Source organism: Quercus lobata, chromosome 2 (assembly GCF_001633185.2).
Source record: "Quercus lobata isolate SW786 chromosome 2, ValleyOak3.0 Primary Assembly, whole genome shotgun sequence".
Taxonomy (NCBI): domain Eukaryota; kingdom Viridiplantae; phylum Streptophyta; class Magnoliopsida; order Fagales; family Fagaceae; genus Quercus; species Quercus lobata.
The window spans coordinates 21901543-21925275 of NC_044905.1; the positions used below are offsets into that span (position 1 = coordinate 21901543).

The 23733-nt window shown below is 33.6% G+C and overlaps 4 protein-coding genes across 5 annotated transcripts; 3 read left to right on the plus strand and 1 right to left on the minus strand.

Annotated features, from left to right (window-relative positions):
- Nucleotides 1-643: 643 nt before the first annotated feature.
- On the plus strand, nucleotides 644-4451 carry LOC115974960 (SPX domain-containing protein 1-like). The gene is made up of 3 exons (XM_031095558.1): nucleotides 644-1178; nucleotides 2270-2396; nucleotides 3738-4451. The coding sequence occupies exons 1-3, from the start codon at nucleotides 888-890 to the stop codon at nucleotides 4175-4177; spliced, it is 858 nt and encodes a 285-aa protein (XP_030951418.1). The 5' UTR covers nucleotides 644-887; the 3' UTR covers nucleotides 4178-4451.
- Nucleotides 4452-5393: 942 nt separating this feature from the next.
- LOC115974961 (probable carboxylesterase 6) lies at nucleotides 5394-6779 on the plus strand. The gene has a single exon (XM_031095559.1). It carries the CDS (start codon nucleotides 5710-5712, stop codon nucleotides 6643-6645), a length of 936 nt encoding a protein of 311 aa, XP_030951419.1. The 5' UTR covers nucleotides 5394-5709; the 3' UTR covers nucleotides 6646-6779.
- Nucleotides 6780-6899: 120 nt separating this feature from the next.
- LOC115974962 (protein BUNDLE SHEATH DEFECTIVE 2, chloroplastic-like) lies at nucleotides 6900-8774 on the minus strand. Its single transcript, XM_031095560.1, has 5 exons — nucleotides 8619-8774; nucleotides 8408-8502; nucleotides 8157-8220; nucleotides 7697-7793; nucleotides 6900-7341 (listed from the first exon to the last, which is right to left on the minus strand). The coding sequence occupies exons 1-5, from the start codon at nucleotides 8674-8676 to the stop codon at nucleotides 7263-7265; spliced, it is 393 nt and encodes a 130-aa protein (XP_030951420.1). The 5' UTR covers nucleotides 8677-8774; the 3' UTR covers nucleotides 6900-7262.
- Nucleotides 8775-10631: 1857 nt separating this feature from the next.
- On the plus strand, nucleotides 10632-17349 carry LOC115974963 (DEAD-box ATP-dependent RNA helicase 56). Of its 2 annotated transcripts, none has more exons than XM_031095562.1 (12): nucleotides 10632-10804; nucleotides 10904-11022; nucleotides 11821-11921; nucleotides 12578-12886; nucleotides 12996-13227; nucleotides 13344-13462; nucleotides 14001-14057; nucleotides 14142-14326; nucleotides 15691-15835; nucleotides 15920-16003; nucleotides 16087-16150; nucleotides 16717-17349. In XM_031095562.1, exons 4-12 carry the CDS (start codon nucleotides 12749-12751, stop codon nucleotides 16725-16727), a joined length of 1035 nt encoding a protein of 344 aa, XP_030951422.1. In that variant the 5' UTR covers nucleotides 10632-10804; nucleotides 10904-11022; nucleotides 11821-11921; nucleotides 12578-12748; the 3' UTR covers nucleotides 16728-17349. The 2 variants fall into 2 exon arrangements, with proteins under 2 accessions (XP_030951422.1, XP_030951421.1); XM_031095561.1 differs by having other exon boundaries at nucleotides 12714-12886.
- The last annotated feature ends 6384 nt before the right edge of the window (nucleotides 17350-23733 follow it).

A 23733-nucleotide genomic window follows, 5' to 3' on the forward strand; every position in this document is an offset into this window, starting at 1 on the left:
GCGAGTTGGCTACACACCCGTAACTACACCTAAGACTATAGAGAGACATATAGCATAAGTGGATAAAAAAAAAAGAAAAAAGAAAAAGAAAAAGAATCTTGGTGCATTCAAATAGCCAAGCATGTGATAAGACATTAAAACCCAACACAAAAAAATGAACATAAAACTGGCATGAATGAAAAACTTTGACATAAATAAAATAATAACCTTAGAGGATGTGTTTTTTTATTTTGTTTTTTTATTTTTTAAAATCTATATTTAAATCTTGGTCTTATTATTGAGTTTGTTAGGGACAATGGTTAAGATAGAATTCCTAATATTATAACTATGCAAGATATGAAACTCTCTAAATAAAAAATATAAAAAAATACTCCTTAAATCTTTTATTAGAATATCGATTTCTAAGTTGGAAAGTATATCATTTTATCATTTTTATGTCATATTTTCTCTAAATAACATATAATTTTTTTTTTAGATAAGTTCCACTCCTAATACTAAACAGATAGTTCTATATAAAAATATAATTATAATTACCAATAATGAATAATTATCATAATTATCCAATTCTATTAAAAAAAAGAGCTTTTTCTTTTTTGGGACGTTGGTTGGAGAGAGAGAGAGAGAGAATAGGGAAGAGAGGGGGCAAGTGGTAGAGAATAATTCCGAAAGATTATCCTGTTCCTGTTCCGAAAGAGTATATTCCCGAATTCTCACCTTCCTTCCGAATATTCCAATCTCAACCACATGAGATACAGATAACTATAAACATACCAACATCAACAACAGTGCTGTTCTTATCAAATATATATATACATATATATAATAACTATCCATTATCGAACCTTTGCAAACTGCAATCTCTGGTTTTGTGGCGGCGCGGCGACAACATGAAGTTCTGGAAAATCCTAAGCAACCTTATCGAGGAAACTCTGCCTGAGTGGCAAGACAAGTTCTTGTCCTACAAGGACCTCAAAAAGCAGCTTAAGCTTATTTACCCGACCCATCAACCCAACAATAAACGCCGCAGATTGGACCACCCCATTTCCACAGCCGACGAAGAAAGCGAGACCCAGGTGTCGAAGGAGCTCGTCGATTTTCTCAGGCTTTTGGAGGTCGAGATCGACAAGTTCAACGCTTTCTTTGTCGACAAGGAGGAGGAATACGTTATTAGATGGAAGGTAATGTGTTTTTTGTTTTTTTTTTTTTTGTCTTTTAGAGATATGGGAAATTGAGGAATTGTTTGTTTATGGGTACTTTCATTTTTAGAATGTTATGGAGGATTGAGTTTTTCTTTGCGAGCGTTTGCGTTTTTGGGTTTTTAAATGTTTTGAAGTATTTTTGTTTTTAATGGCAATTTAAATGACCATATTGAATATGAGATTCGGATGTGGTCCCTGCAACAAGATGTCATGAATGAAGAAGAATAATTGGAAAGCTGATATTTAAAAAAAAAAAAAAAGGGTTTGTTTTTGGTTTTTGTGAAAATGAAAGCAATGGGAAGCAGATGAGATTGCTTGATTGATCTATATTTTGTTCTTATAGTTCATGGTCTGCTCTGGTTTTAAGTGCAAGAGTCATTTTGTTATGACAATATTGACTAGCAAAAGAACACAAAAGAGACAATAGTCTAGCTCACTACACCAGGAGTTGTAGCTTAAAACCCCTCATACAAATACTGCAATCTGCCTGCCTTAATCAAATTATCATTCCCATTTCTTGGTTTACTGCCCAATCAATAATGATTTCCATTCCTTGAGGAAAGAGGATGGTTAACCATTTCATATTCTTTGATTTGTTCAATGTCATTGTGTCTATATGGTATATTATAATTTGCATTCCACAATTAATGCTTTGCTAGTTCTTACACTTTAATCAATTCCGATTTCCGTTATATTAGTTTTTTTAAGTTTCCATGTCCCTTGAGGTGCTCTTATATAATCTAAATTAATTTCTTTCCCAATTGATCTGCATGTATGTTCAAGTCCTTGTTTGTCCTACGAAATCATGCATTCTTAGCACCACCATCTAAGCATCATATTTGATGGCACTAAACACCTTGCTCTTCACATGATTTATTTGTGTTTTTCAAGGTCTCTGGAAATTTCTACATTTACCTTCTTCTTCTTTTTTTTTTTGATTCTTTACATATGTGGAATACATTGATTGCTTTGGGGCATGCCCTTTGGCAAGGAAAGGATTTAATATGCATGGGCAAGTGTTCTAAAGTGATCTATTAAAATACTTGTTTGGGCTTGTGGTTGGAATGTAGGAGCTGCAAGATGGTATAGCAAAGGCCAAAGATTCAAGCGAAGAGTTGATTGAAGTAGGGAGAGAAGTAGTGGATTTTCACGGAGAGATGATTCTCTTAGAGAATTACAGTGCACTTAACTACACAGGTGCTTCTCTCTTTCCTGGATGTGTAGGGCCATGTCATTAGTGAATAAATAAGTAATATATGGTCAATAGAGATGTGTGGTCTGGACTAACTTCAAATTCTGATTGTGCAAATGCTTGTGAGAAATAACCAATCATTGATTCTTGTAATTATAGATATGCAAAATAATACTAATAAGCTAGAACTAATCCAACAAACTGTTAGTATCATATAAGATAGCATACCATGTTTACATGTAGGTCAATATAGACAATGTGGTGAGATAAACTTGTGAAATATCATGGGTTTAATTTTGAATTTTTGATCCTTGACAATTATTGCAAGAAAAACTTGAGTAACCATATATTGTTTCTCCTTTGAAGTAGCTGAAACCCTTAGTAGCATAGGAAGATGCTAATTCTATGAAAATATTTATAAATTTTTTTTAAGGCAGAATGGCTTTTAAGAGAGTGAGTGTTGGAAGCCTTCAGTGATGTTTTACCTTCATATAATTAGCATGAACTAATCTAGCACTGAAAAATGCATACATTACATGCAGAATGTCATACTTGAATATAAATTCCATTTTGAGAGTGTGAGGGTGTGGGAGCCTATTTCTCTTGATCCGTCTTAATTTTTTCCTACAAATTGATCAGAATTCTTGTACTAAAAAAGTGGCTTATTTAATGTTTATGAGAATATTTTGGCATCCTCTTATACTAAGCAAACATAGACTTCCTCAAGTTGGTAAAAATGAGTGTCCCTTGATGCAAGCATCAAGGATCTTACGATGGTCATGAATATGTAACTTAACACCCATTTGTTACAAAATTTGTATTTTTTGCTGAATTTTTCTTTGGGGAAAGAGAAACATGAATGAAGCTGACAAAAAGGAGAAAAACATTTTGATGAATAACAGTTGCTATGTCACAAATTAATGTGATTGATGTTTGGGCATGATTGGTTTCTTGGATTACATTATTGTACATTTGCTAGGCTGCTGTCTATGTGTTCAAGATAGGGAAAAAAGGGGTAGCTGCATCCTGAAGGAAGGGTTGCAAGAGAATAAATTTAAAATCCAGTTGATAGAAAAACTAATTGGATCAGTTGAAAATCCAGGTTAAGTTTAATTTGTATATAGTTAGCAAGCCTGATATGATATGAGATAAATATGCAAAATTAGATGTCATGAAGAGAAACATTTTTTGGGAGGCCTGGAGGAGAAATTGATCAACAAATGGATGGTTAATATTTGACTGTCAGCTCTTGTGACCTCTTTTTTATTTATTTTAAATTTAGATTCTGACAACATAGTGCGCATTTCTTTTCTTTCCTAGTAATAGCTGTGATATGATATACACAGGATTAGTGAAGATACTGAAGAAATATGACAAGCGAAGCGGTGCTCTTGTTCGCCTGCCTTTTATCCAAAAAGTCTTGCAAGAACCATTCTTCTCAACTGATGTGCTTAACAATCTTGTGAAAGAGTGTGAATGTGTGCTTGATAATCTTTTCTCCAAGAATGATGACCCTTCAGGCTGTCCTGAAGCAACCAATAAGGAAGAAGGGAATGATCCCAAGGCTGCGACTGAAAGTAAACAAAAACAACTTAAAGTTCCCAAAGAACTCGCAGAAATCGAGACTATGGAGAGCATGTACATGAAGCTAACGTTATCAGCATTGCGTGCCGTAAAAGAGATTCGGAGTGGAAGCTCAACAGTGAGTGAGTTTTCATTGCCCCCTCTGCAAAACAATGCAACGGAGTTGAAAAATATTCCTCTCCTAGAACAAGCAGCCAAATAGTTATAGAGTAATTCTCTCTCTCCCATTCCCTTGTACATTTCCCTTTCCATTGTCACTGGATACCAACACAATTGTATGCTAATAACCACTTTCTGGATGGTACTTTGGAAAATCTTTTTTCCCTCTTTTGTAGAGAATTTCAGATCTTGGTATGCTTTTGATCTATTTTTTCAAAATGATGTTTTTAGCTTGAATATTAAGGACCACTACTTATTGAAAGCTGACTATAATCGGTTTGTGCAATGGAGGATCTTTCCTACTTTTGTTTTTTCAATGTGAAATGAGGTGAACAATAGCATGCAGAGAAAAATTTTGGTTTGCCATTGATTTTTCCTTTGCCAAACCATTTGTTGTAGATGTGGCTATCTGGGCTGTGGCTATGTCTAGTTTTGGAGTTTGGATGGGCTTTGATTTTGATGAAAAGTAACTGGACGAATTCATTGAGATTGTATTTCTCTCTGATAATTTTAATCATTCTTATTTGATTCTCATTTTCTGCTTTTGGCAAAATTTTTAGGGTTGTTTCTCGCGCTAGCATGTTGTCTTGCGGCTTGTTACGTTTAGGTGCCACTGTCAGTGCATTCAGTTTTTGTTTTTAGACACTGATGTATCATATATCTCTTGCTAGGGTTTCCACCCCTGTAAGAGAGATTTAGTATATCACCGTGATACTAAATACCTTCTCCAGTGCATTAGCCTGCCCTCCCCTTTCTTTATTCTTATTGAACTGCTTGCTGGTAATTGTTTTTGGCATCTGAGAATGCAATCCTCTTTCTGTGTCATCAATACCCGAAAATATGATAAGAAAAATGAAACAGGAAACAAAAAGGGGGTAGAGCTGAAAAAAAGAAAAAAAAGGAGTAGAGCCCAAGTTTTTAGATTAAGTAAAAACGTCGAAGGTGTAGTCTCCCTCAACAAATTTGTAATTATTATTTATGTTTATTAAAAACAAACAACAAAAAACAAAAATGAGTGGAACAACAGGACATGTTGCTTCTCCACATATTTGTTGCAAAGTGAATAAACGAAAAAAAGAGTATGTTGGGGTCTGTAGAAAAGAAAGAGAGAGAGAATGTTGTTCAATGGTCAAGAGTATGTTACTGTTTCCAGACGTTCCCTCTCTCCCAACTATTGAATTTTTATTTTTATTTTTAAATTTGTTCAATAGACATTTCTATTTCTGTAAAATAGTTCCCAAATAATGGATCTCCAGTAACAAGTGGGGCAGTGTTAAGTATCATAAGCAGAAGGTCATCAGAGTTCAACTACAACCGCTACCTGGCATGTTCCTTGTGGTCATTCTACCATTCCATCAACCCACAATCTCAAAGACTTCAAAGTTCCAACCTAACTTCTCACAAACATACTCCCAAATTCCCAATGCACTTGTCATGACCAACCCATTGCCATTATACTAAAGCTTTATTTTAGTTAGCACATTTCCAATGAACCTATTATAACTACCCCCACAAACTCTTAGAAACAAGACAGAGAACTTAGTGTTCGATTCTCCCCCCGCCTTTGTAAGAACAATGTCCATAATAGCAGAAGCACCTGGTTTCCTTCAAGTCTTTTCTGATGGGTCTGTAAAACGCTTTGATCCTGAGATTGTCCCGGCCTCAACCGAATCAATTAATGGACACAAGTTCAAGGATGTGATCATTGACTCATCAAAGCCAATTACTGGAAGGTTATTTCTTCCTAGTACTCCTACTCAGGGGTTCTCAAGTAAGCTTCCTGTTGTGGTTTATTTCCACGGTGGTGGCTTTTGCATTGGCTCGACTACATGGCTTGGCTACCATCATTTCCTGGGAGATTTCTCTGTGGCATCACAATCCATTGTTCTCTCTGTTGACTATCGTTTAGCTCCAGAAAATCGTCTCCCTATAGCATATGAAGATTGTTATAGCTCACTAGATTGGCTTAGTCACCAAGTAAGGTCTGAACCATGGCTTGAGCAAGCTGATCTTTCACGTGTGTTTCTCTCTGGCGACAGTGCTGGAGGGAACATTGCACACCATCTTGCCATCAAAGCAATTCAGAACAAAACTTGTAATGTAAAAATCAAGGGATTGTTGTTGATACATCCTTATTTTGGGAGTGAGAAGAGGACTGAGAATGAGATGGCTGAAGGAGAAGCAGGGAATGTGGCAAGCAATGACATGTTCTGGGGACTAAGTATACCAGAAGGATCAAATCGTGATTACTTTGGCTGTAATTTTGATAAGGCAGAATTGTCTGCATCTGAATGGTATCAATTTCCTAGGGTGGTGGTTTTTGTGGCTGGCTTGGACTTCTTGAAGGAAAGGGGAGTTACGTATGCAGAATTTTTGAGGAAGAAAGGGGTTGAAGTGGTGAGGCTGGTGGAGACTGAGGGAGAGCCGCATGTGTTTCATGTTTTTCATCCTAAATCTGAGGCGACTCGCTTGCTCCAACAACAAATGGATGAGTTCCTGAAGAGCTATTAAGTATTAACATCCAATATGCACATTCGAAATATTTTTTTCTTATTGGAATTTAGTAATCATAAGGACTATGGACTATGGAATTTTAAATAAATGAAAAATGCTATTAGTGAAATTTATGGAATGAGAATTTTTATCAATTTTGTGGATCCAAAATAGGTACAAATTGTTTTTCCAAACTTGCACTGCCACTGCAGAATGCAGAATCCTCCAATCTCCTGCCCTAAATGCAACCTGGTGATGTAATACAAATGAGAAGAAATAACTAACAGAAATCTAGCCTTCACAGTAATGAGTAGGTTTAGTTCTCACAGGAATGGGTAGGGGGAAACTATCATTGTCTTCTGCTTGCTTTAGCACCAGTGTACTTTCTAACATACATGCCCAATATTTAGACGAAAACAGAGAAGGGATTTACATGCCACAATATCATACAAAAGCTATAAATGCTCCAAGAAAAACCTCCTATGTTGATACATGTGTTCACTAACATACAACTGCTCTAGGGTACTGACTACTGAGGACCAAATCAGACTTCTATATATGGCACAAGCACTCCTGCTGCATCATCCAGCTCTCAACTTCAATTCTTCGGAAATAGCAGAAAAACAACAAAAAATCTATTCATCGAAGGTGCTCATGAAACCTCCAAGGAAACCTGCTCCATTGCAATTTCCACATAACATCTCCTTTTTACCACTGTGAGGGAAAGAAATTATAGTAAGAATGATAAGCAACAGAATTGTATAGTTCTTAATTATGTTTGTATCTGCTATGTGCAAGCTAAATGATCCTCTCGGCCCTCTCTTCCTCTCCCCTCTAACATAAGCATTCTTTCCAGTCTCCACCCTTGAAATTGTAAATTTTTTTTTTTTTTTTTTTGGGGATCATCCTTGAAATTGTAATTATTGTATAAGATCACAAGGGCAGTGATGTGGTATTTTTTCCAGTAGTAGTACAGATAACACATGCAAATGGCAATAAAAAAATAAAATAAAAAAACAAAGAAAAACAAAAACAAAAACAAGAAGAAGAAGTAACTGGAAGTAGTTACCCGCAAAGCCAACATGAGTCACCAGCTTTGAACTGTCCATTGAAAATGTCAACAGAGTTCACTCCGCTACCTTTGCATTGCGAACATTGAATTGCACCTGCATGCCCATTGTACACATTTTTAAATATATATATATATATATATATATATATATAACCTCCATACTCTTTCAATTGTTTCTTTTCTCCTTTCATAACTTGGAAGTATGAGCACTCTTTCAAGTGACCATAGAATTTATTCTCTTTTGAAATTTTCTACTCCTTCATCATCGGAAACATGTAGTTAGCTCACTAAAATGCTTTTTAGTGTAACAGCAACACAAACCATTCAATAGTAAGTCCCACAGTCATCTTAAATTAGTGAACAAAGATCAAGCGGAAAGGACCTGTATTCTCAGATGTACCAATTTTATTTGTTTATCTTTTGATAATCAAAGATGTACCAACTACTTTAAGCTTACCATTTCCATCACAATCAGCACAAATAATGCTTTTCGATTTGCCACTTTGATTACTTTTTGCAGCCTACTTGGATAAGGGTGAAATCGTGAAAAGAGAAACACAAATCAAAATCATAATATGTAACAAAAAAAAAAATGCAATATATATTCTTACCAATAAACATCTCAATTATATTATCCACTAAGTTGCAAATTTAAATACCATAAAGAACCCAACTATTGGAACTGATTTAAATGTGAAAAGGCAGGACCTTAGCTTTCAGTTTGCCAAATTTAGCAGCTGGAGAATTTTGGAACACATCATATTGAGCATGCTTTTGATTGTTATCATTGCTCATACACTTCCCTGATCATTGGAATGAACAGACAATTCCTTAGCAAAACAGAAGTCAACAATGAATTTGCTAAATTATAAGTGACTTCAGGGTATTGAGAGGGAGAGAGAGAGAGAGAGAGAGAGACCTGGTTTTGGTGTAGCATTGAAGGAAGTTATGGGTGCTGAGCACAGAACAGAAGCCATTGAAGATTTGAGAACCAAGTTCCAGTTGAATTTGGTCTAGGTAAGGTAAGTTACTTGGCGGTTGGAACTGGTTGGAAATGGAAAACAAGATTTTTTTTTTTCTCACATTGAAACGTGGCGCAGTGTTGGCCCATGGATTCAAGATTGGCTTTGGACCTTAGTGAGAAAAGCGTGTAGGGCCAGGCAGGGCTGGAGCACAAGCCCAAATAGACAGATTTATGGTCTCGGTTTCGTTGTGAATTTTTAGCTTGATTTGGTAATGGTAGGTAATTTAGCTTGATTAGGCTGAAATTTTTATTTTAATAAAAAATATTGAAAATATTAAATTTATGAAACTTATTCGAAAATTGAAACATTATAAAAAATGTGAGCCGAACTCATTATTTTATATTGAAATGTTAAAAGAGTGAATCCTTAACTTAATTTTTATTGTTTTGTTCCGAAACAAATTTATCCACGGACGATTTGTCCTATTAAAATATTCACGACTAATTTTGAAATTGTAAGTTAAATATATAATTTTCAGATTTTTTTTTCAATAGACAAAAAATGTTTTAAGAGAAAGAAAAGAAAATAAGTAACCTATTAAGGTATGGCTTATGAGACACAAGCACACTACATTTCTGTAAAACTGGACACACCATTAAATTCATGATTTTCAAATCTTGAAAGCATGGATTCAATTCATTTTTTTAAAGTGTATTAATTTAAAAATAAGTTAAAAAATTATGTATTTTTTGAATATATTTAGGGACTGTTTTGTTAGAGGGTGGAAAAGTAGAAATGAGATGATAGAAAATGGAGAAGAGATAGAAAAGTGGGAGTATAGAAGAGATTAGATTTTCCTCATTTGTGTTTGGTTGGGATGATGAAAAAGTTGGGAGATGGAAAACTTATTTGTTTAGTTAAGAAGAAAAAAAATGAGAAGATGGAAATTAAAGCTAATATAAATTTACAATTATGTCCTCATTAAAATAAAACAAAAAAGTAACACACATTTTTTATTGAAAAATTGTGAGTGTACGCTTCAAATAAAAAGAGAACCAAGCCAAAGGAATATGAGCGAAAAAAAAAAAAATGAGGAGTACAAGAAAAGACAAAAAAAAAAAAAAAAAAAAGGAAGAAAGGAACAAAAAAAGGGAAACAAATAGTACAACGGAGAGACAAAAACAAAAACCAAAGGAAAAAAAGAAAAGAAAAAAAAAGAGGCAAATTGGCAAGAAATGACAAACTCATGTGCAAATGCACATGGACATTTTTGTTAGCTCAAAACATTAAGTTATTTTCCTTTCAATTTTCTCCTTATTTTAGGGAGAAAACTTTTTGATGGGTTTGGAGAAAAAATATCCGACTTACTAATTTTCTTTCCCCTCCTCCCTCCAACCAAATACCTACAAAAAAAATTTTTCCCAACTTTTTTTTCTCTATTTTTCATCATCCGTAAATTTAGAAGGTTCATCTTCTCAAAAAAAAAAAAAAAAAATCAAAATGTAATTTAGTTCTCTCCGGTTGTATTTTACTAATGTTGGATGACATGTGAATATATCCTTCTCTTTTGATTGGACGAGGGAGGTTTGGAAGTATAATGAAGTGAAATAAGAGAGAAGTAAATGGTGTCGTTTTTGAGGTGAATTTGAATTATATTATTATCATTTTTTGTATGATAACTTTTTTTTTGAGAAGATAGTAATAACTATTAATAACTATATATTTTTTATTAATAACTATTTATTCACTTTATGTGATCATTAGTTTGAATTTTATTAAATTGGTTTTTGATTAGATAATAGGGTTATTTATGATTGTATAAAAAAATTGGAGAAATGGATACCAAACATGTTTTTCGAATGATATGGATACATATTCACATTCCATAGATAAGATATGATTGACAGATAACAAGGGCATTCCGGTCAATACTCCGAAATCGCTCTCTATAAAATGACACTCCAAACCCTATTCTTACTCACTCTGGAGTTGTGTGCTCGTGTTGTTGTTTCTACTGTCTTTCTCTTCGACCTCTCTCTCTCTCTCTCTCCTAGTATTTTTCAGCTAACCTTTTTCATTTGCAGACTCTCCAAACCCTAACCCTAACCCTAATTTCCAACCTTCTCACACAGCCTCTCAGGTAAAGATTGCTCTAATCTCTCTCTCTCCTTCAATTTCATTTTCCAAACCCTAATTTTCCGAAACCCTAATCGCTAATCTGTTTTGTGTATTTGTACAGAATATGGGAGAGACCAGGGAGAACGATGGTTACGAAGAAGAGCTTGTTGATTACGATGATGAAGAAGCCAATGCCCCGGCCTCCGTCGCAGCCAAAGTCAACGGCGAAACAGTCAAGAAGTGAGTTAGAGTAGCCCTTGTGTGCTGTTGTTTTCGTTTTTTGATTTTGCTTTATATGTTGCCTGTTTGCTTTATCAGATAGTTTAGGAAATAGATGTCTCATTGTTTGTTTGTTTGCTTGCTCGGATTTGATGGGAAAATGGGAAAGAAAACATTACTTTGAATGTATTCGTTTGTGTTTTGTTAAGACCTAGTTAGTTTCAAACATAGGAGTAGGAGAATCAAACTATTCCTTTTGGCACTATTGTAAACCGTGTTTGGTTTCTCAGAAAATTGAGGAACGAGTAAGTCTCCCTTTTTTGATTAAAAAGTTTGTGTGTCTAATATGGTCTCTTGCTTTCATTTTATTTAAAAAAGGAAAACACAAAATCTCCCTGTGGTTACCATATAAATCATTAACCCATTGAGGAAAAAACCCTGCTGCGCTATTTTTTATGTGAAAATCAACTCTAAATATGGACGTGTGATCAAATGACCAATTCATGGTTGATTTTCATGGATGTTTAATGGTTTACCATAAAACAATACCACAGGTTGAACTCAAAACTTCAGGGGGGTTTTGTGTTTTACAGAGAAATCACAGAGGGATTTTTTGTATTTTTCCACCCAAAAAAATGTTATTAGTACAATTTTGAACCATATCTCACATTTGGGTGGGATTATTATTGCATTTTCAACTTGATGTATGGATGTTTCTTTTCCTCTTTTAGTTGGTAGTCATGTATACTAACCATGACAAGTTCCCATAGCAATATTGGTCTATGGTTGGTTATAAATGTGATTCTTCCTTCTTTGCAGGGGCTATGTTGGAATTCACAGTTCAGGATTCAGAGACTTTCTTTTGAAGCCAGAGCTTCTTCGAGCTATTGTGGACTCGGGATTTGAGCATCCTTCTGAAGGCAAACTATCTAAGCATTTTCTCAACTATTTTTGTTGGTGAAGCTATATCGTCTAATAACCTTATAACCTTTGCTAGTTTAAGGAAAATTCGGAATAAAAGGTTAAAAAGGGATTAGTGGTTGGCTGACAACAAATCTAATTATTCAGAGCTTGTTATCAAATATTCTGTGACCTGTAACCCTGTATTTCTGCATGAATTATGCTTTGGCAGAAATTATGAGATTTATTTTTTCAAATATTTTGTGGTCGGCATGAATTATGCTTTAGCAGCACTCCTAGGGATTCTATTTTTTTTGTTGCACTCGTGTATGCTATTCATATATCAATTTTCTGTAGATGAATTATGGATTTCCTTTTTCTTTTCCCTAAACATATTTTTTAGTGTGTAAGAGGGAAATATGTTGACTTGGTCTATTTTATTGTAATTTCTATTCCAGTGAATACTGTTGGTCTGAATGAAATATTTCCAGTTCTGTTTTGGCCAGCACATTGGTCTTTTTAATTTGGTGTTTACTTGAGTTCAGTTCTGTGTATATAAACAGTTCTTTCACCTGTTTTGTATCTTAGCCTATGTGAATTTTTCCTGTATTGCATGTTTATTTGTTACTATTTTTTGGGTTTATGCTCCCTAATTTATTTTAATTTTTGTTTTCAGGTAATATACTATTGTCATAAACTTGATTTCGGGAAACTTATGTGGTTTGGTTACCCTTTCCATTAAAAGGATCAGAGAGGTTATATTTTACTTACCGATGGTTCCTTCGATCCAATTTTCTTTGGTTCTTCATCAGTGCAACATGAATGTATCCCTCAAGCTATTCTGGGTATGGATGTCATTTGTCAAGCTAAGTCTGGAATGGGAAAAACTGCTGTTTTTGTTCTTTCAACATTGCAGCAGATTGAACCTGTTGCCGGCCAAGTTTCTGCAATTGTTCTGTGTCATACAAGGGAGTTAGCATACCAGGTATATTTAATATCTTCCATTTTCGAAAGGCTTATAAAACACGTTTGCCTTCCATTGTTAAGATTATTAGTTTGTCTAGTCCCTCATTTTTTCATTCAAAACTCTGTAGATTTGTCATGAGTTTGAGAGATTCAGCACATACTTGCCTGATCTAAAGGTTGCTGTCTTCTACGGTGGTGTCAACATCAAAGTTCACAAGGATTTGCTGAAAAACGAATGCCCTCATATTGTTGTTGGAACGCCTGGAAGAATATTGGCACTGGCAAGAGAGAAGGACCTTTCTTTGAAGAATGTGAGGCATTTTATTCTGGATGAATGTGACAAGATGCTTGAATCACTTGGTATAAGACATAACCACCCTCTAACCTTGATTTGATTAAATTTATTCTTTCAATGTCAAGTTTTCTGGTATTAAAGGGATTAACTTTAATCATTTTATGATTTATACTTTATGCAGACATGAGGAGAGATGTGCAGGAGATCTTCAAGATGACTCCTCATGATAAACAAGTAATGATGTTTTCTGCAACACTCAGCAAAGAAATCCGCCCAGTTTGCAAGAGATTTATGCAAGAAGTAATGTTCCATGGCCAGTACTACTTGAATTTAGAAGTCTATTTTTCATTATGCCCACTTTCTCCGAGAGTCAAGTTATAGAAATTAGAGGTCTGGTGGTTCCGTCACTGTTAGCTTGTTATTGGCGTTGTGTTATATCCAGTCATTCTATGGGGAGGTTTGAGTAAGAAGGTGGCAAATGTTTAGGTGGTCCCAAAATCGTATGGGATTAGTGTCTTTTTGTTTTGCACTTATTTTTCTTACGCATTTAATCTTTTTACTTTATGAGTACGGATGTTGGGTGTGTGCTTTGACTTTCAAGTGAGGGGGATAGGGGTGGGTGGTTATCTTCGTGGATTTTGCTGTCAGTTTAGCAGTAGATTTCTGTGAATGCCAATGGTTCTTGATTGGCATGACTGGGAAAGTACCTGCGAGGAGACAAAGCAGATGGAGCAGGATCTTGATTCACAGGATGTGCATCCATCATTAATTTCGTTCTGGATTCCATAGCTTGAGGAAAGGCCCTAATATGATTTACTGTGACATTTGTTCCTTACAGCCAATGGAAATTTATGTTGACGACGAGGCCAAGTTGACCCTGCATGGTCTTGTTCAGGTATTATATATTTTAAAGTTGTTTTTAAGTTTCACCTTTCTGGTCTTTGCTGATATTTCTTAACTCTGACAATTATAATGGCAGCACTACATCAAATTGAGCGAGTCAGAGAAAAACCGCAAGTTGAATGACCTCCTCGATGCACTGGACTTCAATCAAGTTGTTATCTTTGTCAAAAGTGTTAATAGAGCAGCTGAACTGAACAAGCTACTGAAGGAGTGCAATTTTCCCTCCATATGCATCCATTCTGGGATGTCCCAGGAGGAAAGGTTTGTATTTGAAGCTACTTATCTATAATAATGCACCCTGATTTTTATTGTTTATTTTATGCTGCTGTTCTGCTTTGTATTTCATAGTTTATACTTTATATGGCTAATTTTACCATTCTCTGTCTAATGTAATTTCCTTTATGTATACTCTTTTGGATATGCTTGATCTTTGTACTTTTAAGATCAAGATTTTCTTGTTTCCATGTATACTCCCTGTGTACTTGGACTATTTTGGTTAATATTTTCTCCAAGAATTGCACACAGTCATTGTTATTGTGTGTGGCTTAGAAGTTGTGCTTGATTTTGTGGTGTTTATGATGCACCCTGGATATGTTATTTCTTAAGACACTCCTTTATGGATTAATTTTGTATCATATTTATTGTAGACTTGTAAGTAAACTATAAGGGATTGTTAATGCTCTCATGTTTTAAAATTTTAAGGGGTATTTCACTTCAGTATGCTACAATGTTATATTATTTTGGGTGAAGTTCAATTTTGATATTCCGACTTCTATTGATATTTTAAATTTTGTTCTTGTCCTAAAATTCAGTAATCAGATTTTTAACATTTTTTTTTTAATGTTGTCCCTTTGTCCAAACCTGTTTGATTTAAGTTAACATTGTGGGGTCCAGCTAGCCCAATTGATAAAGTCTCTTGTCGTCAAATAAGAGATTTGGGGTTCAAAGAAAAAAAAAAAATTTTAAACTATTTTTTATTAATGTTTCTGTGGCAGAACGGCAACTGGATTAAAATGGTGCCATGTTTACTTATGTGGTGTTACTTATAACTTGTAAGGTTCTCTTAGAGCTCCAATCATAGAGGGTAACATTGAATCATTGCTAAATGTCCGGTTGTAACGTTGTTGCAATTGGAAGGAAAAGAATAAAATTGAAATGTTCATAGCAGTTGAGCAGCAAAACTACACAAAACCACCTCTTTTTTTTTTTTTTTTTTCCAATTACAAATGATTTTTTCTTGTGCAATAGTATGGATTTATGATGTTTTTATTTTATTTTTTATATTATCAGGTTGACACATTTATTTTGCGTTTCTTCAATTTTCCCATGTTTAATTATTATCTTTTAGGTTGAAATGTGTTTGGCTTTTCTGGTTTTTCTGTTGTTTCTTCAGTTTAGAGGTCTTGGTTATTGAGCTGAAATCCTAGTTTTTGAGAACTCTAAATTCTAATTCTTTAGGAGTTGTGTATATATCATGTGTACATAATGGTTCTTCCCTTTTTCAATAAGTTTTTGTTACTTATAAAAAAAGTGTTACATAATGGTTCTTCCCTTTTTCAATAAGTTTTTGTTACTTATAAAAAAAGTGTTGGTCTAATATGTGGAATAACATGATTTTCTGAAAGGTTGACGCGCTACAAAGGTTTTAAGGAAGGGCAGTCAAGGATTCTTGTAGCCACCGATTTGGTTGGTAGGGGGATAGACATTGAACGCGTTAACATTGTCATCAATTATGACATGCCAGATTCGGCAGACACTTATCTGCACAGGGTAGGTACAAAGTAATTATGATCATTTATCTGATATTGTTTCTTTTACATTGTCATTCCTGAGATTTCTGGCTGCTTCTAACAGGTTGGTAGAGCTGGTAGGTTCGGCACCAAAGGGCTTGCAATTACGTTTGTTTCATCTGCTTCTGATTCGGAGGTTCTCAATAATGTATGGCATCCAGTATTTTACTTTTTATTGTTTTGTTGCTCAAATGTTGGTGGATCTAATTTTCTTTGGTTGGATGGTTGCAGGTTCAGATGAGGTTTGAGGTGGATATAAAAGAACTTCCTGAACAGATTGATACCTCTACATACAGTAAGTCTCATGCGTGTTAATGGTTCCATCCATTTTTCATTTATTCGAACCCAGCTTTACATTAGTTATTTGATGAGGGTATATTGGAACCTATTTGGCAATTTGGATTTCAAATATTTGATAATTATGCGGTTTGGTGTGACAGAAGTCTTTTCATTTCGGTTGAGTTTGGGTGTTTGCTAGCATGAATTGTATTTTTCAATAAATTATACCAAATTCTGCCTTTTGTGTGTGCTTTCCCGTTGTACGAGGGAAAGATGCTGATGGACATTGTATCAATCTCCACACCTTTCCCTAGTAGCGTGTAGTGTATCCCAGTTGATTTCATGACCTAGAAGTATCTCTCTCTTTTTAATATACGTGAATTAGCCAATTTATTCTTTCTATTTTATTTTTCATTTTGTTAGTTCTATGAATTGAATGTTGGCATTTTTCCTTATATGTTTTGCTGTAGAAAACACTAGCTTTTTTGTTATAGCATTTTGTTAGTACACTTGTGTTATATTTTTGGAAAAAAAGTCTTGCTAGGAGCATATACTAACTGTTTTAAAATTTGTTATTTGTAGTGCCATCATAGGTTGACATATCCACGTTGGAACCATCACTTGGATAAAATTGGCGGGCGTGCTGCAGACCCTTTGTGTTATGTTTCAAACTGATGTGAAACAATTGACTTTGGAAATGGCAGTTTCTTGATCTGGTGTACTCTGCATCGGAGTTACTGTAGCCTTTAAAAACTGTTGCTGGTCGCATAGCATGTGAGGATTTAGAGTTTATGCTATTAGGGCTTTGCACTAGTTGCTTTTTGTTTGCTGCGTTGATTTGGAAGTATTATGTATTAATCAGGGCTTCATTTTAATCATTTATAGCTGGAGCTTAGAATAAAACTTGATATCTTAGAATTACGAAAATTGTTAGCCCCACTATGATGATTGCATTTAGTACTTGTCATCGGCCACCCTCTGCTCGTTTAAAAGCTGCATGTAATCAGAGTATAATTGCAGGATCCTTTTTGAGTGCTCTCAAGGCTTTTGTTAGGTAAGAAGGAAAGGATACACAGAATGAAAACGAGAGACTGATTTTCTTTCTGAGTTTGGTAGGAGTAGAAATGCTGATAGAATATGTTCTCTTTTCTTTACCTTTTGGGAAGATTGAAGATGTGGCGTTGATTAGAAATCAATCATTTATATTTATTTTCATTTTGATTTTACAAAACAAAAGAAAATTTATTCCATTTTTTTTCCTTCCGTTCTCACACTTTTAATTGAGTTGGGCTTGTGGCCATATATATAGGTATGTTGTGGTGCTGGCCTGTTTTCTAAAACTCTCTTGGGGAACTTGAATGAGCAGCCCCTGAAGAAATTTTTGATACACAACTTGTTAGTCATCTAGTTGTTGCTTACTTGAAAATGCTTAGGAAACTAGTGTTTGTTATGAAGTAAAATGTAAACCTAAAAATGACTAAAATACCCCCAAAACCTCAAAAAATACCAAAATACCCCCAAAACTCAAAAAATACCAAATACCCTTGAAACTTGAAAAATGACCGAAATACCCTTGAAACCTAAAAATGACCAAAATACCATTGAAACCTAAAAAATTACCGAAATACCCCAAAACCTAAAAATTACCAAAATACTTTTGAACCCTAGAAATTTATCGAAATAACCCTAAAACTAAAAGATGACAGAAATGTCCTCATAACCTAAAAAATGGCTAAAATACCCTTAGAATCTAAAAGATGATCAAAATAACCTCGAAACCTAAAAAATTACCGAAATTCTCTCGAAACCTATAAAATGAATGAAAGACTCTTAGAACCTTTAATTTATCAAAAATATCCTTGAAACATCCAAAATACCCTGAAATCTTTATTTCGGTAATTTTAGATGTTTCGGGTGTATTTTGGTCATCTTACATGTTTAGGGGCATTTTGGTCATAATTTGGGTTTCAAGGGTTTTTATCGATCATTTTTTTAGGTTCTGGGGTTATTTTGGTCATTTTTTTTTAGGTTTTTGGGGGTATTTCGATCATTTTTTAGGTTTTAGGATATTTTGGTAATTTTTTTAGGTTTTTGGGGTATTTCAGTTATTTTTTAGGTTTTAGAGGTATTTCGGTCATTTTTTAGGTTTATGGAGTATTTTGGTAATTTTTAGGTTTAAGGAGTATTTTGGTAATTTTTTAGGTTTAGGGCGTATTTTGAATTGTTAGGTTTTGGGGGTATTTTGGTCATTTTTTTAGGTTTTTGGGGTATTTTGGTCATTGTAATAGGTTTTGGGGTTATTTTAGTCATTTTTTAGGTCTTGGGGTATTTTAATCATTTTTCAGGTTTCAGAGGTATTTTGGTCATTTTTTAGGTTTCGGGGGTATTTTTGGTAATTTTAAGGTTTCAAAGGTATTTCGGTCATTTTTAAGGTTTAGGGGGGTATTTTGGTCATTTTTTAGGTTTATGAAGCATTTTGGTCATTTTTAGGGTTTTTAGGGTATTTTGGTAATTTTTGGGTTTTGGGGATATTTTGGACATTTTAGAGGTTTTGGAGGGGGGTATTTTGCTCATTTTAGAGGTTTTGGAGGTATTTTTCTCATTTTGTGGGTTTTGGGGGTATTTTGGTTATTTTTTGGGTTTTGAGGGTATTTTGGTCAGTTTTTGGGTTTTTGGGATATTTTGGACATTTGAGAGGTTTTGGGGGGTATTTTGCTCATTTTAGAGATTTTGGAGGTATTTTGGTCATTTTGTGGGTTTTAGGGGTATTTTAGTCATTTTTTGGGTTTTGGGGGAATTTTGGTCATTTTTTGGGTTTCGAGGGTATTTTTGTCATTTTTTGGGTTTTGGAGGTATTTTGGTCATTTTTAGGTTTTACGGGTATTTTGGTCATTTTTTGGGTTTCAGAGGTATTTTGGTCATTTTTTGGGTTTTGGGAGTATTTTGGTCATTTTTAGGTTTCGGGGGTATTTTGGTCAGTTTTTGGGTTTTGGTGGTATTTTAGTAATTTTTAAGTTTTAGGGGTATTTTGGTCATTTTGTGGGTTTCAGAGATATTTTGGTTATTTTTTGGGTTTTGGGGAAATTTTGTCATTTTTTGGGTTTTGGAGGTATTTTGGTCATTTTTAGATTTTAGGGGTATTTTGATCATTTTTTGGGTTTCAGAGGTATTTTGGTCATTTTTTGGGTTTTGGGAGTATTTTGGTCATTTTTTTTGGGTTTCAGGGGTATTTTGGTTATTTTTTAGGTTTTGGAGGTATTTTGGTCATTTTTAGATTTCGGGGGTATTTTGGTCAGTTTTTGGGTTTTGGTGGTATTTTAGTAATTTTTAGGTTTTAGGGGTATTTTGGTCATTTTTTGGATTTTGGGGGTATTTTGGTAATTTTTAGGTTTTGGGGGGGTATTTTGGTCATTTGTTGGGTTTCAAGGATATTTGGTCATTTTTTTGGTTTTGGGGGTATTTTGGTAATTTTTAGGTTTTGAGGGGTATTTTGGTCATTTTTTGGGTTTTGGTAGTATTTTGGTCATTTTTTAAGTTTCAGGGGTATTTTAGTTATTTTCTAGAAATTTAGATTTTATGTTGTTTATTTAAATTTTAGATGGGTTTAGTGGGTATTAGTGGGATTATCTATTTAGACCCATATAATTAAATAACCAAATGAGTCTTTATCCATTTAATCCAAATATTCAAATGGGTTGGGTTAAGACTTATCCAAATAAGGTGGGTAATGGGTGGGTTCATGGATATGGATAAAAATTGCCACCCCTACTCACAACCCATTGGATAAATGCAAATCCAAGCAAATTAGAGCAAAATTTGGTCTATTTAGAGCTATTGAAATGTCATCGCGATCTAGATCTGCTACGGTAATCAGATCTACCCAGCCAAGCCACACATGAAACCATACCCCGAAACCGGTCAAACAACCCACTCATATCGTCTGTAAAGCCACCCGCCACTGGCAACAAGCCCAAACCATACAATACAAGCCATCATCTCAAAAATCATCCAATCCATCAACTCAAAAATCATCCAATCACTAGATTTATCGCAATTCAACCCACAAGAAGAAAGCTTAATACAACCTCTTGAAACCCAACTTGAGAATCTCGGAGTAATTGAGTTGGCAAGTATTTTCTGGTTTTCATCCGTGTTCATTATTAACATTACTTTTTTGCCTACTAGTATATATCACATCAGCAAGTGTCAAATTATTTGTCTTAAAGACTCTCTCCTATTCTCTTAGCCACCAAGTTGACCCCTGTTGAAGTTAAGGCCCCAAGCAGTTAAAATCTCCCAGCTCCTTAAAAAAAAAAAAAAAAAAAAAAAAAAAACCAACGCATCAGCCAACTAGTTTGACCGAACCCCAAAGTTGCTGGACCGCCCAATCATTCTGCCCAACCCATCGGTATTTTTAGAGCATTTGAATTGTAACACTAGAGCGAAGTAGCAGATTATGTGGCAAAAGGTCATTATCTTGAACAGAATTTTCCAACAATTCAGAAGATAATTGGAGAATAATAAGTGTCATTTTCTCTAAGAAGTTAAAGATCATTTATTTTAGGTTTCCTAGGAAATATTCAGCCTTTATGTTTTAGTTCTCATAGTCATATAAGTATTTTATTTTATTTCTAGTTTCTACAAGTCAAATTTGACTATGCTCTTGAAAATGTAATGTTTTAATTTCTATTTTTGTTTTCCTATACTTAGAGGGTTGTTCTTAGCACTATAAAAAACTATTTTATTGGAACGAAGAGAATATAGAGGCTTTTTAGAAAATTAGCCTTTGTGCTTTTAAAAAAATGAATTTCTTCTAAATTAACTCTTACCCCTTGGATAGATTCCTTTGAGTGATGAGTTTTGGTTTATGTATCTCTTTGAGTAGTGATAATATGTATCCCATTGAGTGGTGAGCTAATTTAGTTATGTATCGTTAGCTAAATTCTTTTAGGTGGTGATATTTGTATCCTTTTGAGTTTTGCTTTGGTCCTAAATTTATCTGTCATTTGAATACTTGAGTATTTTTCTTATTTTATATAACCAATATATATATATATATATATATCTCCAGCCTTTCTTCATTCATCATATTGGATAAGTTTGATTTACCTCATATTTTTATGGTATCACATCGGGAGAGCAAAATGCATATAAATATATTTTAGATGATTTTGTAGTAAAAAATTACCAAAAATACAATCACATCTGATCATGCATTATAGTTCAAATTTGTACACATTGGTACAATATCATCTAAATATAGATGATTACTGTAAATGTAAAAATTCAAAATGCATATTTTATTCCACTTTGTACTAAAGAATAAAAATAAAAAATGACTATTGGGAACAAATAATAAAGACAGAATAAGAAATGAATATTTAAATAGAGTGGTAAGAGAAGAATGAGATGTATTATTAAAGTAGTTATCTAAAATAGAAAAAGTAATCTTTTGGTGAGCTAATTTTTTTTTTCTTTAGTAACAAAAACTTTTTCTTTAGTAACTAGCTGTGAATGTTCCAACGTAATGAAGCTAAATTGTAATATCTCAAAAAATAAGGTTTTTGTTAACGAATATTGTAAGAACACTGATTAGGCATATTTAATACTTTATTAAACAACTACAATAAATTTGTATGTGTAAGATAATGAATAACTAACACGTGTATTTTATTCTTTAAAAAATGTGAACTATAACTCATAATTGAGGATTTGTTATTTTTTTTTTAATCTATGTCCTTAAGGCAAGTACCCCAAATATAATCTCAAAAATAATGCCTAAAAACTTTAATATCTTACCCATATCTAAGACACCCAAATTGCAACCTCTTTATTAGGCGTCCCAAAATTTAGAGTACACACAAATAAATTTCACACATCAAAATCAAAATTAAAATAATGCCTACCACTAAATTAATTCATTCTCTCAGTGTCAAAGGTGTGTTTTGTGAAAAAGTTTGGATGATATGTATTACATCATGTGCAATTCACATGATTCACTTAATCTAACCAATCAAGCACTTATATATATATATATAACCAATCAAGTGAGTCAAATGCATTTTACTTGCATATGACGAGACACATGTTATTTTGGTTGGAGCTCAAGGTTTCAAACATGTTTCTTTAAATAATACACATAGATATTCTTATAAATTGTTATTCAAACATTATTCTTTTTAGAGAAAATCTAGTATTATAACTTATCTCACAACTTTTTTGCCACAATTATTATGTGACAGAGCGTAAGTGGTGGAGGAAAAATAGTAGACTTATGGATAAGTTGTAGATAACCACTCATAGTCTGCCACATTAAAATTGTGACAAAAAATTGGGAAATAGTGTGTAGTGTTAGTCTTCATTCTAATAAACAATTTAAGGTTGGGCTTATTTGCACAACACTAATAAATCAGCATCTTGGGCGTGACTCCAAAATGTGCATGTTTTTTGCGTGACCCCTTCGTTAGCGTAACCAAACTCTCAATCTCATATCTCAAGCTCAACCGACTCTCATTGTCAATGAAGTGCACCTTGAATTTTACCTGGTGTAGCTTGGACCAGCTCATGGATTTTGAATCTGTAGATATAATTGAATGGAAGGAATATTGGGAAGAAGAATTAAGGAGCTGCTAAGTCTAGTAAATTCTTTACAAGTATTTTATTTTATTTGAATTTATACTAGAAAATTTGAAAGCTGTTTATATTTTTATTAAACATTGTTGAAATATTAATTAGAAAGCAAATAAATATGTGGAGATACATTCCAAACTCAAAAAAAGAAAAGAAAAGAAAAAGAGTTACAAGATTTTTTCAACAATGTTACATATACCATAAATCTAGGAAAAAGAAAATACCATCAAAACCACTTCGTGTTGAGTGATTATCAAGTGACAAATCACACTACCTATATTAGTCACATGAATTGTTTAATAAGTTATATGATATGTTCAAATTTCATTAGTTTTTTTTTTTTTTCAATAATATTGTAATTTAGTGGTAATTATAGAATATTTTGGGTGTATAATCAATTCTTTCTTTCTTTTTTTTTTTTTTTTTCACGTGAGTAGTGGATCTTACTTTACAAGGAATTATTAGGTCTACCGGAAGGATTGTTGATGTGGTCCTTCCAACCAATGAGACGATGCCATTTATGCAAATGTGCAAATGTGTAAGTGAGTTTCCTAATCAGCAAAAGGAATAAAAAATAAAAAATTACTAGGTGATGTCATATTTGTATAAATAATAGCATTTTATTGGTTGGAAGGTCAGAAAGGACTACGTCAGTAATCCTCCTGATAGATCTAATAATTTCTTTTACTTTACATGACATTGCTATTGACGTCACTTTTAATGTTTATTGATCACATATTGACTATTGACACCTCAATAAATATGAAAAAAAAATATAGACTTACTTAAATTTGTTAAGAAGTGTTATATCTACAATATTTTCACAATAAATTTTAGATGATATTTTACTCAAAAAAATTTTAAATAATAAGTTGTTATTAATTTTAATTTAAACTGTACCATTATTATTATTATTATTATTTTTTACACTAATACAGTAAGTAACAACTTGTAAACTGTGGTAAAAGT

Coding starts and splice junctions, on each gene's coding strand:
- LOC115974960 (XM_031095558.1), top strand. CDS start 888: ATGAAGTTCTGGAAAATCCTAAGCAACCTTATCGAGGAAACTCTGCCT. Junction 1,179..2,269: donor AATACGTTATTAGATGGAAG/GTAATGTGTTTT, acceptor GTTGGAATGTAG/GAGCTGCAAGATGGTATAGC. Junction 2,397..3,737: donor CAGTGCACTTAACTACACAG/GTGCTTCTCTCT, acceptor TGATATACACAG/GATTAGTGAAGATACTGAAG.
- LOC115974961 (XM_031095559.1), top strand. CDS start 5,710: ATGTCCATAATAGCAGAAGCACCTGGTTTCCTTCAAGTCTTTTCTGAT.
- LOC115974962 (XM_031095560.1), bottom strand. CDS start 8,676: ATGGCTTCTGTTCTGTGCTCAGCACCCATAACTTCCTTCAATGCTACA. Junction 7,794..8,156: donor TGCTGATTGTGATGGAAATG/GTAAGCTTAAAG, acceptor ATGGGCATGCAG/GTGCAATTCAATGTTCGCAA. Junction 7,342..7,696: donor GACTCATGTTGGCTTTGCGG/GTAACTACTTCC, acceptor TTTCCCTCACAG/TGGTAAAAAGGAGATGTTAT.
- LOC115974963 (XM_031095561.1), top strand. CDS start 10,907: ATGGGAGAGACCAGGGAGAACGATGGTTACGAAGAAGAGCTTGTTGAT. Junction 12,887..12,995: donor CAAGGGAGTTAGCATACCAG/GTATATTTAATA, acceptor AAAACTCTGTAG/ATTTGTCATGAGTTTGAGAG. Junction 16,004..16,086: donor ATTCGGAGGTTCTCAATAAT/GTATGGCATCCA, acceptor GGATGGTTGCAG/GTTCAGATGAGGTTTGAGGT.